The 13,968-nt window shown below is 35.5% G+C and overlaps 2 protein-coding genes across 2 annotated transcripts in view; both read left to right on the forward strand.

Annotated features, from left to right (window-relative positions):
- Positions 1-2: 2 nt before the first annotated feature.
- CRIPT (CXXC repeat containing interactor of PDZ3 domain) lies at positions 3-11,189 on the forward strand. The gene is made up of 5 exons (XM_010967737.3): positions 3-149; positions 2,113-2,178; positions 2,916-2,970; positions 7,867-7,970; positions 8,238-11,189. The coding sequence occupies exons 1-5, from the start codon at positions 134-136 to the stop codon at positions 8,300-8,302; spliced, it is 306 nt and encodes a 101-aa protein (XP_010966039.1). The 5' UTR covers positions 3-133; the 3' UTR covers positions 8,303-11,189.
- SOCS5 (suppressor of cytokine signaling 5) overlaps positions 2,113-13,968 on the forward strand; it is a 126,788-nt gene continuing 114,932 nt past the window's right edge. Inside the window, exons 1-2 of the mRNA XM_045504782.2 lie at positions 2,113-2,178; positions 2,916-2,970. The gene's annotated coding sequence lies outside the window, so the exon portion shown is untranslated. The remainder of the gene's footprint in view (positions 2,179-2,915; positions 2,971-13,968) is intronic.

Genomic DNA, 13,968 nt, shown 5'->3' on the forward strand with positions numbered 1-13,968 from the left:
GGTGGGCGGGGCATGGGGCGTAGAGGCCGGAAGTGGATTTTTCTTAACCCGGAAGGGGAGTTCTTCCCTGGCTGCGGCGTTGATGTTTTACCACTGCCTCTCCTCCTGCCGCTGAGGGAATCGCCTTGGAAGGATGGTGTGCGAAAAATGTGAGTTAAGGAGACTCTTCTGTGGGAGAAGGAGGCTGGGAGAACCTAACTGGAGTTCTGCTGGAACTTTGCCCTTTCTTTGTTTTTCCTTCCGACACAGGTCTCTGATTCTACCCGGTCTGCCCTTTGACCGTCCCCGCCTCTCCCCAGCGACCGTATAGCCTTTTACTGCATTCAGGGTGGTCTCAGTTTTGCACCGCTTATTTCTGTTGCTTCCTCTCAACCCCGGGTCTCGTGCCATACAACTTGCCTGGCACCCTCGCGTCACAGACCCTCAGGGTTGGAAAGTCACTTCCACAGCGTCTGGAGTTGCTTGATTTAGCAAATAAAAGTGGGACGCCCAGTTAAATTTGAATGTCAGGTAAACAGCGAGTGATTTTTAGTTTAAGTATGTCCCACCCAGTATTTGAGACTTGACCCTGTTTGCTGCCCCTTACTACTGTAAGTACTTTGTCCCAAAGCACGCACTTTTAGGACATTTTTTACTAAAAAAATTCATTCAAATTTAATGAAATTTAAATTTGTCTAGTGTCCTATTTTATCCAACAAACCTAAGTCAGTATCCCATCCAATGGCTTAAAAGCTCTTTGCATAAATACCTAGAGTATTGAGGCAGAGGGGTAGAAGAATCTCACCACCTGAGAAGCTGTCTTTGTAGATTTCACTGGCTCTTCGAAAAGTCTTTCCTCTTTATGGTTGCCATCCAGTGATTCTGATGCCAACCCTTGATATTTCCGGAAAATATCTTATGATTGTTTTGACCTAACAACACTGGTTGTATGTTTTAAAAGCGCTGTCATATCCCTCAAATCCCTTTTCCAAATGCTAAACATGTCTGGCCCTTCTGTGACAAAGTTTCCATTCCTCTTATCCTGACTATTGTCTAATTAACATGGTCCATTTTGTTTATATCCCCGTAATATAAAACTTTGAACACAGACACTCATGAGTTTGAGTCACAGTTTTTATATTAAGTGAAAGAATGACCATGGATGGTTATTTTAATAAATTCTCAGGATGCAGATAATAATTTGGGATTTCTATATTTGGAACCTGGCATTCAAGACTACCCTCCACGATGAGGCCTCAGCTTATTTTTTTAACTTCATTTTCACTAACCCTACCTTCATTACACTTCAGCCAAACCAAAGTATTTTGCCTGCCAGTGGGTATCCTCAGTTTCCATGCGTTTCCCCAGGATGTGTCCTTTATCTAGTTTACCTTGATCCTTTTTTCTCCTCTTTCTTCACAGTCCAATTGCCACAAACCCTCTCTGTTGCCTTCCCCACAGAGCTTTCCTGGATTTCCCTAAGCCAAGGTTATTTCTTCCTCCATGGAATTTCTCCTAGTACTCCAGCTCTCAGTTGTCATACTATTTTCTTTCCATCTTATATGTTAGTTGAATAATTTGTAACTTTTTTTTTTTTTTGGTTCTCTGAGCCCTCTGAGAATGTGATGAAAGCTGTAGACTTAACAAAGTCTATTTTTTTAAAAAAATGGGTATACAAAAGGTTTGTGTACGGGTTCATCTTGTTCACATTTCTCCTAAGGTCCACCCGTGAAACTCAGGTTAAGGACTACTGTTAGAGAAATCAGAGTGCTATAAAATCCTTGAAATCCAGAGCTTTATCTAATTCATTGTTTTCTTTGTACTTTGTATAATGGCTAATATATCAAGGATGCTTAGTAAATATTTATGGAACAAACAGATTTATCAGATTTGTTTAAAGTATACATGTACAGAGGAAGCCTATTATAAACCATTACCATTATCTACAGATTTTACTGAGAGTCAGTTATCCATTGCCCACAGTTAGTATCTTAAGTCTCAGTTCACTGGCCCCAACTGCAGCATTAACAGTAATATGACTGTAGTGACCGTTGTGAACTTTAGGCACAAGGCAATGTATTTCTTAAATAGTAAACATTAACCCCCCTTACCTTTACTGTTTTGTTATAACAGGTGAAAAGAAACTTGGTACTGTCATCACTCCAGATACATGGAAAGATGGTGCAAGGAATACTACAGGTATTTTTCCTTTTAGAACATAGAAATTGAATCAGATACTTCCTGTAAATAATGTTTTTAGCTTTTATATTATTTGTAAAATGAAATGTTATGTGTACAACCTATTTCATCTATTAAACGTTGAAGAATACTAGATCCTCCAACAATTTAAAATCTTCTAGTTTTCTCACTGGTTCCTAATTTGGTAGGAGAGAGTGAAATAATTAAATGACTTTTAAGCAATGAGTATTTCATAGTAATTTATTTGATTCAGCTTAATTAGAGTTAGGATTTAAGTCCCCCTCTCCTCACCTGATTTTTATATTCTTGAACAAATCATTTAAATGTTTCACCTTCATAATCATTAAATACAGTGAAGATGTTTGCAAAGGGAAGAAAAAGGAACATTTTCACTGTATGTATGCATTTTCAATGGCACCAAAGTGGTAGTATCTAGATTTTACATTAGATAGATTAAGTATAGACCCATTCCTAAAGTCCTACTTTGAGTCTGAGAAATAAAATGATTACCTTTTATCCAGATTTTTATTGTTTTCCTAATAAATAATTGTTTTCTTTTTAAGTAGTATCTTTAAAACATGGCTATTATATAAGGATTTTTTAAAATTTTGATATAGGCTAGTGTATTGATAGGAGGTCAAAAATGAACTTTCTAACTAATCATTAAATTTACATGTATATGTTACATATGAAATGTGTAGAAATAACTTGCTAAAATAATGTATATTTTAATGCAGAAAGTGGTGGAAGAAAGCTGAATGAAAATAAAGCTTTGACCTCAAAAAAAGCAAGGTAGGTGTAAGAGCATCTATAGAGCAGTCATATAAATTTCCACTCTTTTTAATATTAAGTGTATTAGAATGAACTTGTTTTGCATTATTCTCTTGTGATAAAAAAATAGAGTTAGGTAGTTCCTAGCATGCATAACCAAACTGTTACAACCTGCTGGTTTCACCCTGTTCCTTTTCACTGTATCAGTATATGAAGATATTAGTACTTTTTATAGTTTCACCAGAAAACATGACTTATTTTTTTCTAGTTCTTAATTTTCCTGCCAATCAGAGTCAACAGCGAAATGTGGACAGATCATAAATTCTGGAGTCATACCTAAATTTGAATCTAGACTTTGTTACTGTCTAGTTCTGTGGTCTTAACCAAGTTAAACCAGTTCCTTAACTTTTCTAAACATTACTTTTTCATTGAGGAATGAGGGTAAAGATGTCTCCCACCTTAAAAACAGCTTTTGACACCATGCTTTATTATATCCAGTCTTAAAAATTTTGTGAACCCTTCCAGCTGCCATCTCATTCCCTTGCTTTCTTTTACAGCAGAAGTTTTCAAAAACCTTATCTATATAGTAATTTCTCCATGTCCTTAAGTTCCGTTCACTCCTTCAGCCACTCCAGTCAGGCCTTCATCTCTACCACACTCCTAAGCCTGCTCTTGCCAAGATCACATGTGACCTTAAAAACTGATGGCAACTTCTCTGTTCTTACCTAACTTAACCTTTCAACAATCTCTCTCTTTTTTGCAACCCTTTGTTCTCTTGGCTTTAGATCCCTCACTCTCCTTTCTTCCCAACCCATTGGCTGTTCCTTCTCAATTGAGTGCCTCTGGACTCAATCCTAGACTTTTTTTCTGTAATCTCTCCTCAAGTGACTTAATCCAAAGGCTTTAAAGTCAAACTGTATGTTAATGACTTCCAGATGTATAGCTTCAGTCCCGACTTTTCTGAACTCCAAACAAATATCCAGTTGCCTACTTGAATTTTCCAATTTGATGTCTAACAGGCAATCTCCTTTTCCTTCAGTCCAATCATAGTTTTCTCATCATTGCTCTCTGGTCCAGTCTAGCTGTACAAACCTAAAAACTGGAATTCCTCACTGATTTCTTCATTTCCCTCACTTCCCATATCCATCAGTGAGTTCTCTGGCTCTGCTACTAAAATATAACCTGAATCCATCTGCTTCTGTCCATCTACTGCTATTACTCTCTTCTAAACCACTATTCTTTCTTACTTGGATACTGTAATAACTTTTTATGTCCCTGCTTCCTTTGTGATTCCTGTACTTCACCCTCATAATAACCAGAGCGGTCCTTTAAAGGGCATGTAACTCCTTTGCTCAAAACCCTTGATTGGTTTTCTTTTTACATTGAATAAAATCCAGGCCCCCTTTACAAGGTCCTCCGTGATCTGGCCCCTTCTGCCTCTCTGACTGTTGCACAAACTCCTGTGTCAGATATGCCAAGCGCACTCACATTGGCAGAGGTTTGTGCTTTCTGGTCCCTCTTCCTAGAACTCATCCCTAAGAGCTCTCATAGCTGGCTCCTCCTTGTTACTTGGGTTCAGCTGAATTGTCATCTCCTCAGAGAGGGTCCCTAACCAACATAAAAACTAATGTCTTTCTTTCTTCCCCTCATGTCTGCCACAGTATCCTCTTTGAATTTTCTCTATAGTGGGTATTACTATCTTAAAAGCGTGTCTCACTTATTCACTTATTGTGTCTCCTCTCACTAGAATGTCAGCTTGATGAGGGCAGAGGCTTTGTCATGTTCATCCTTGAACAGTAGATTCATTTAGAACATTTAGAACAGTAATAGGCACAGAGTAGACACTCAGTATATATTTGCTGAATGAGTACATACCTATTTCATGACATTGTCCCAAAGATTAGAAATAATAATAATAATAAACCTGTTACTATAAAGTGCCTAACACTTAAAGGTGCTTATTAAATAACAGGTATAAAATAGCATAATAGACTTAATCTTCAGTGTTGTGTCATACTATATATTATTGTCTGATTTATTGATGTCTTCTAAGACCATTCAGTTATTATTGACTAAGTTGTCATTTTTTAGATTATACAGTTTTAGGTACCTTCAGTTCCTTTATGCTCCCAAACTTTCTTCAATATCATTAATAAGTAGCTGTTACTTTTGGTTATTTTAAACATCTCACTTTGGAAAGTGTACTACTGTATTGCATTGAGTCCAAGAGACCAACATTTACAAGGTGCATCATTACTTTAAAGAAGAAAACTCCCTGCCAATTAATTGTGATTTCTGAGATACTAAAATGTACATCTTAGAATTTAGTTTTTAAGAAAAAGTAATCTCTGTACATATAGGCCCAAACAAATTGAGCTTATTATTAAAAGGAAGCATAGTGTCCACTCTTCTGTGGAGAGTAAAGTGGCATTCTTTTGGATTTGAGAAAATTAACCTTTTTGTTTTGTCTTGTTTTCTTTTGTTTTTATTGAAGTATAGTTGATTTACAGTGTATTAATTTCTGGTATATATCATAGTGATTCAGTTATACATATATATTTTCTTTTTCATACAGTTTTTCATTCTAGGTTATTAGAAGCTATTGAATATAGTTCCATGTGCTATACAGTAGGAACTAGTTATCTATTTTGTATATAATAATTAGTATCTGCAAATCTCAAACTCCTAATTTATTCCTCCCCACCTCTTTCCCCTTTGGTAATCGTAAGTTTGTTTTCTACGTCTATGAGTCTCTTTCTGTTGTAAATAAGTGCATTTGTGTCATTTTTTAGGCTCCGCATGTAATTGATACCATAATATTTGGTTTTCTCTGTCTGACTTACTCATTTAGTATGATAATCTCTTCGTCCATCCATGTTGCTGTAAATGCCATTATTTCATTCATTTTTATGGCTGAGTAGTATTACATTGTATAAATATAGTACATCTTCTTTATCCAGTTGTCTGTCAATGGACATTTAGTTTGCTTCCATGTCTTGGCTATTGTAAATAGTGCTGCTATGAACATTGGGGTGAATGTATCTTTCCAAATTAGAGTTTTCTCAGATATATGCCCAGGAGTGGGATTGCTGGATCGTAGGGTAAGTCTATTTTCAATTTTCAAGCAATCTCCAATGTAATCTGGTGGCTGCACCAGATTACATTCCCACCAACAGTGTAGGAAGGTTGCCTTTTCTCCACACCCTCTCCAGCATTTATTGTGGATTTTTTAATGATGGCCATTCTGACTGGTGTGAGGTGGTACTTCATTGTAGTTTTGATTTGCTTTTCTCTGATAATTAGCAATTCTGAGCATCTTTTAATGTGTCTATTGGACATCTGTATGTCTTCCTTGGAGAAATGTCTGTTTAGGTCTTCTGCCCATTTTTGGATTGGATTGTGTGTTTTTTTGGTATTGAGTTGTATGAGCTGTTTGTATATTCTGGAAATTAAGCCCTTGTCAGTCGCGTCATTTGCAAATATTTCCTCGCATTCCATAGGTTGTCTTTTCATTTTATTTATGGTTTCCTTTGCTGTGCAAAAGCTTGTAAGTTTAATTAGGTCCCATTTGTTTATATTTGCTTTTATTTCTATTGCCGTGGTAGACTGACCTAGGAAAACATTGCTTTGATTTATGTCAGAGGATGTTTTGCCTGTGTTCTCTTCTGGGAGGTTTATGGTGTCTTATCTTGTGCTTAAGTCTTTAAGCCATGTTGAGTTTATTTTTGTGTGTGGTGTGAGAAAGTGTTCTAACGTTACTGATTAACATGCGGCTGTCCAGCTTTCCCAATACCGCTTGTCGAAGAGAGTGGCTTTTCTCCATTGTATGCTCTTGCCTTCTTTGTCAAAGATTAATTGACCCTAGATGTGTGGGGAAAAATTAACCTTTGAAAATGAGCTGTTGGTTTGTACCCAAGAAAAGAAACCAGGTCTAGGACGTTGTTGGTATTCAGTATATGAGTGCAGTTACAAAACATTATTGCCAATTTAACAGGAAGTATTTCCTCTAAAGTTATTTTGCATTCCAGTCACTGTAAGATGACATTTTTATTTAGTAGAAACTTATTCAAAGGGATTGCACCAGTTAATTGAAAATGTCAGTGAAAGTGGGCAATCATTAAAAGATATACATATCTTAAGTCAGAGCACATAACTGTACCTCCATTCATCAATCATTTGGAATTGAGACAAGCCTTTTTGAATAGAAATCTACTAATAACAGTTCTTTATCATTTTCCTTGCATAAATCATAACCAGAATATATATTTCCCATATCTTTAAAGCACAACAAGAACTGACACTTGCAAAATGCCAAGGCTCTCCACTTAGGATTTTTTCTCAATTTTTAAATTGGCTTGCCTATACCTAATTCTGTAGCAGTTTTAATGATTCACACTTATCTGGTCATCCTAAAGCATTCACTTACTTTTTAATAGACTCAGTCACTCTTTTTGTTCCCTCATTTCATCAGTTTCCATAATATTTAATTATATCACACAGTTTAACAAATACAACTGATACAGAAAGGTTTGAAATTAAGTACAACTGACTATAAGCATACAGCTTACACGGAAGGGACAGAGGTGTGCAGGCATATTAAGAGAGTAGCTGGGGCGGGAGTGGGTGGGTGTAGCTCATGCAGTAGAGTGCATGCTTAGCATGAACAAGGTCCTGGGTTCAATCCCCAGTACCTCCTATAAAAATAAATAAATAAATGGATAAACCTAATTACCTCCCCCCTCCAAAAAAAAAAGAGAGAGTAGCTGGCCAGAAGAGTGTTGTGCCTATCAATTGTAGAGCTTGACAGAGGGAACAGAGAGCATTCATTAATCCCACTTGTTGCTTAAGTGAGATTATTTTTAGAGTATTTCTATTGTATTATACATTTTTCTTTCTTTAAAAAAAAAAAAACTCTAGATTTGATCCATATGGAAAGAATAAGTTCTCCACTTGCAGAATTTGTAAAAGTTCTGTGCACCAACCGGGTTCTCATTACTGCCAGGGCTGCGCCTACAAGAAGGGTAAGTTTTCTTTAATACTGTTTTTGTATTCATATCAAACCTATTTTTGGTGCTGATTTGGATAGCATAGTAAAGGGATAGCCTTTGATAAATCTTATTAGTCAAATGCTCTTATTTCTAAGGCAAAATAACATTTAGTTGTTTCAAATTATGTTTTAAGCTTCAGGAGCGACTTAAACCAAACTGTTGATATTAGTTAGATATTTGATTGGTATTATTAGTGTTATTATCATTTGATTGCTTACATGCTTTTTTTGTTTGTTTTAGGCATCTGTGCTATGTGTGGAAAAAAGGTTTTGGATACCAAAAACTACAAGCAAACGTCTGTCTAAGTGTATTGAAGTTTCTGGCTTTCCGTATGATTTTACTTTTTGCTTTGAATTTTCAAGGCATAACATAGACGTTCAAATTACAAAATAACATGTCTCGAGACAAGTTTAAAGCAGAGAAGTTGATTAGCATTCATTCTTTTGCTCTCAAGAAGTTCTGAACAGCAACAGTGTAACTAGTTTTCTGCCTTAAGTTTTATTTTCCTTACAAACAACTTATTGAACTGGAATAAGTGACAAATTTAACAGAAAAATATCTTCCCAGTTCTGTATGCACTTTTTATTTATCATTACTCGTATAATTTTTATTATCCTTTCCCTCTACTTTATTTATAGATATTACAAAAGTAAGAAAGTGATTACTGATATTTGGTTCTGAACTTGGCATCCAGATATGCAATTCTTCCCTCATTCCCTGTTGGTTGCATAGTTCTTAGAATCAGCAGTCCCTTAATTAATTGCATTTTCATAGGGCATTTAAATATCTGAGACCATTATTGCTAAATAGTTCCTTAAGTAATTAGCCCAGACCCAAATCAAACACAAGATATATTTGTGATACTTTTTATTTATTCTTGAAACCAAAGTGCCAGTACCTTTCATACAAAAATTGGAACACAAGGGCCACCCCATATATATCCAAATGAATACACTGGCTTTCAGAAAAACACAGATTACACACATTACCTTGAATTCAGGCCATCATGAAAGCCAGGAGAACCATGTGCATCCATGATGATGTGTAATGAATGAATCACCACTCTTTGGGAAAGTGCGTTGAAGCAGAAACCAAACTGTTTTTTACCTCTTTTCCTTCTCCCTCCTTCTCCAAAAATAAATAGAGTAAGCAGACATTTTGACTTTTTTTTAATAGCATAGACTGCTGAAAGACTACTTTGAGATTTCAAATAAAGATTTTTCTTACGCTGCCTTCAGAGATATTGGACTTCTGCTTTTGAAACCTGCAGCTTACTGTGGGAGACCAGAAAAGTACTCCCCACTACCAAGTGCAGCATGCAGTATAAATACACATCACTATAAAATGTGTAGAATAGATAACGTGGTGATATACATGGTATAGATATCACATTTTAATTCTTTTTAATTACTATGGAAAGTATTTATAGGATACATTCTTATTCTTACCCAGAAAAAGCACAAGGATAACATAAAATATATCAAATAACAATAGCTTTTAGGGCAAAAAGTGTCTTCTTATCCTTTAATTTGGCATTTTAAACTAAAATCAACACAAGTGACCCATAATGGGACCTGGTTAAGATAGTCGCCCAGAGTCATTAAAAGTTGGGTGGATCAGCTTTGGGAAAAGCACTTTTCTCAGGTATCAGCTGGGATCTGGACTTCCACAGCTCATATTTCGTACTCATGCCTTGACTAGCCTTCCATAAATGATCCAGTGGCCAGACTCGGTTATTCTATGAAGATATTTATTAGTATTATACCTCAGAATAGTATAAATATTATAAATCTTTATATTGTTGAAATAATATGACTGCCAAAATTGAACAGAAGTTATTAAATGAGAAGGAAAGTCCCAAAACAAAATGTGAACATAAAGTATTTTTTTCAAAAGAAGACATAAAAACAGAAACTGTAACATTAAGATGAGAGAATTAAGACCAAACATAGCTTTTATCAGAGTAAATGTAAAAATATTGAAATAACATGGTTTTTTAAATCTCAGATTATATTTAATAAATGTCAAACAAATACCAACAGAACACTTCTTTAGTACACTCATTCATTAGAATATGCAACCATAAGAATGATACAAGAATTACATATCTGTGCAGAAGTTTGTGTGTACAGATAGAAAACTTCTGAAAGCTCGTAGTACTGTTTTTCTCTGTGGAGTGGAACTAAGGGTTAAGAAAAGAGAGCCTTAACCCTTTACAGCCTCATGCCAACTACCTAATACTCTTTAGCTTCTACTTCCTTACCTAGGGGAGCAGGAGAGTACTAATAATTTTAGAAATGTGTATTTACATGCGCATATATGTATATACATTTTTGAGACTTTCAGGTAGAAGAAATATATACATTGCTCTGCACTTCAATTCTTTCTCAATGTTTCTCCTATTTGCTTTACCATTTTCTCTCTATCTCTTGTTATACATTTTTTTCTTGACTACGATGTGATGAATACGTTGCAGACATACCCTTTAATACGACATATGTGCTTCATAAGAACAAGCATGCTAAGTATAGTTATCAAATTCAGGAATCTGAATTTCATCTGATACGTAGTCCCTTTTCCAATTTCATTTGTTGTTCCATTGGTAATTTTATTTTCAGCTACAGGATCTAGTCCAGGATCATATGTTAGATTATCATGACTCTAATCTGGACCAGTTCTTCAGTCTTTGTCCTTTGTAGTATTGATTTGCTTGAAGAATACAGGACAGATAAAGTATAGAATATCCTTCAGTTTGGGTTTTTCTGGTTTTTCCTTATAGGATAGATTCAGGTTACACAGTGTGGGCTATAATACTGTCCTCCCAGTGTCACATCCAGACTCACAGAATGTCTTGTTGGTGATATTAATTTGATCAGTTGGGTAAGATGTTGTCTGGTTTCTCCACTGTATAGTTACTATTTTTCCTTTTGCAATATGTAAATAATTTGTGAGGAGAAACCTTGAGACAATTTTGATTGATATTCTATTCCTCTTCAAGCCTTCCCCTCTTAGATTTAGCATCCTTTGAGAATTCTTATCTGAATAAATTTTTTCTATAATGCTTACAAAATTTTGATTTTCTAACTACATTATTCTTTCTGTATTTAGTTTGTCATTCTACTCTTAGGAAAAAGTTTCCCTTTATCTGTCTGTTTATCATGATTATAGAATAAATGCTTTTTTTTCTGACCACTTAATTGTTCATTACAAATTATTCCTCTCTACCCCAAATATTTAAGTGTGCATTTCCTAAGAACAAGGATATTTTCTTACATAACCATAGCACAGTTATCAAAATCAGGAAATTAACATTAACATAATACATTATCTAATGTTTTCCATATTTCACTAGTTGTTCCAGTAATCGCCTTTGTAGGGGGAAAAACTAGTCCAGGATCCCATCAAGGATAACACATTATATTTAGTTGTCAAGTCTCTAGTCTCTTTCTGTCTGAAACAGTTCTTCAATCTGTCTTTCAAAAATGTCAGGGTCATGAAAAACATAGGCCAGTTGCTTTATAGAGTGTCCCTTAATTTGAGATTTTCTGATGTTTCTTTACAATTAGATTGAGCTTATGCATTTTGGCAGGAATGTCGTAGAAGTGATGCTGTGTCCTTTTCAGTGAACCGTATCAAGGTGTCGGTTGTCCCATCACAAGGTGTTAATTTTGATCACTGGTTTTAGATGGTATCTGCTGGATTTCTCACTGTAAAGATTCTCTTTTTCCTTCTAAATTAATAGGCATTTTGGGGGGAGATACTTTGAGACTAAATATTCTTTTTCTCAGCAAACTTTCACACACTAATTCTAGCATTCAGCAATGTTTCTTGGCTAGATTAATTGTTACTCTAATGGCTGCCAAATGGTGCTTTTCCACTTCTGTCATACTTTCTACATTGATTAGTAGGCATTCTACTGTAAGGAAAAGCTTTCTCTTTTTCTCACTTTTATTAGTATGAACTCATGAATACCTATTTTATTCAGACTGTTACTCTCATTTGTTTTGATGTCAAATTGTCCCATATTTGGCCAGTGGGGAGACCTTTTAGGCTGGCTCTTGGGTCTTTTTGATATGTTCTTATCATTCTTTGAGGAATTCCTTACTTTCCGACACAAAATGTTCCAAGTTTATCTTGGTGGGGTTTTTTTTTTTTTAACCTCCACCCCATTCCTGGAATAAGCCATTTCTCCAAAGATCCTTAGTTTTTTTTTAGTGGATAATGGTAGTTAGAAACTAAAGTGTGGGCCTGCCAGATTGTCATTGCCTCTAGGCCCCTTTAACAGAAAGAACTAGGAAACGTATATTAGAAATCACAAGTTTTCCCACTCTTACCACTTCTATTCAACATAGTATTGGCAGTCCTAGCCATGCCAGTCAGACAAGGAAAAGAAATAAAAAGGATCCAAATTGGAAGGGAAGAGGTAAATTGTCACTATATATAGATGACATGATATGATATATATAGAAAACCCTAAAGACTCCACACAAAAACTACTAGGGCTGATCAACATTTTCAGCAAGCTAGCAGGATACAAGATTAACATACAGAAATCTGTTGCATTTCTTTACACTAACAATGAAATATCAGAAAAGGAAAGTGAAAAACAAAATCCTTTTTAAAATCACATCAAAAAATCAAATAAAATACTTAGGAATAAACCTGATCAAGGAGATGAAAGTCTTATATGTAGAGAACAATAAAGCATTGATTAAGGAAAGAAAAGATGATTTAAAGAAATGGAAAGATATCCCACGCTCTTGGATTGAAAGAATTGATATTAAAACGGCCATACTACCCACAGCAATCTACAGATTTAATGCAATCCCTACCAAATTACCCATGACATTTTTCACAGAACTAGAATTCCTAAAATTTATATGGAATCACAAAAGATCCAGAATTGCCAGAGCAATACTGAAGGAAAAACAAAGCTGGAGGCACAACCCTCCCAGACTTCAAACAATACTACAAAGCTGCTATAATCAAAACAGAATGGTATTGACACAAAAACAAACATGAATCAATGGAACAGAATAGAGAGACCAGAAATAAGCCCACACACCTACAGTCAATTAATCTTTGACAAAGAAAGCAAGAGCATACCATGGAGAAAAGACATTGTCTTTGATAAGTGGTGTTGGGAAAGCTGGACAGCTGCATGTAAATCAATGACATTAGAACACTCCCTTACACCATACACAAAAATAAACTCAAAATGGCTTAAAGACTTAAGCACAAGATAAGACACCATAAACCTCCTAGAAGAGAACACAGGCAAAACATTTCTCTGACATAAATCTCAGCAATGTTCTAGGTCAGTCTACCACGGCAATAGAAATAAAAACAAAAATAAACAAATGGGACGGAATTAAACTTACAAGCTTTTGCACAGCAAAGGGAACCATAAGCAAAACAGGAAGACAAATTACTGACTGGAAGAAGATATTTGCAAACAATGCGACTGACAAGGGCTTAATTTCCAGAATATACAAACAGTTCATACAACTCAGTAACAATAACAACGACAACAACAAAAAACCCAATCCAAAAAATGGGCAGAAGACCTAAACAGACATTTCTCCAGTGAAGACATACAGATGTCCAATAGGCATATTAAAAGATGCTCAGTATTGCTAATTATCAGAGGAAAGCAAATCAAAACTACAATGAGGTACCAGCTCACACCAGTCAGAATTGCCATCATTAAAAAGTCCACAATAAATGCTGGAGAGGGTGTGGAGAAAAGGGAATTCTCCTACACTGTTGGTGGGAATGTAATCTGGTGCGGCTGCTATAGAAAACAGTACGGAGATCCCTTTAAAAACTGAAAATGAAGTTACTACATGATCCAGCAATTCCACTCCTGGGCATATATCTGGAGAAAACTCTAGTTCAAAAAGATACATGCACCCCAGTGTTGATAGCACTATTTACAATAGCCAAGACATGGAAGCAACATGAATGTCTA

This window comes from Camelus bactrianus, chromosome 15, assembly GCF_048773025.1.
Source record: "Camelus bactrianus isolate YW-2024 breed Bactrian camel chromosome 15, ASM4877302v1, whole genome shotgun sequence".
In the NCBI taxonomy this organism is placed as follows: domain Eukaryota; kingdom Metazoa; phylum Chordata; class Mammalia; order Artiodactyla; family Camelidae; genus Camelus; species Camelus bactrianus.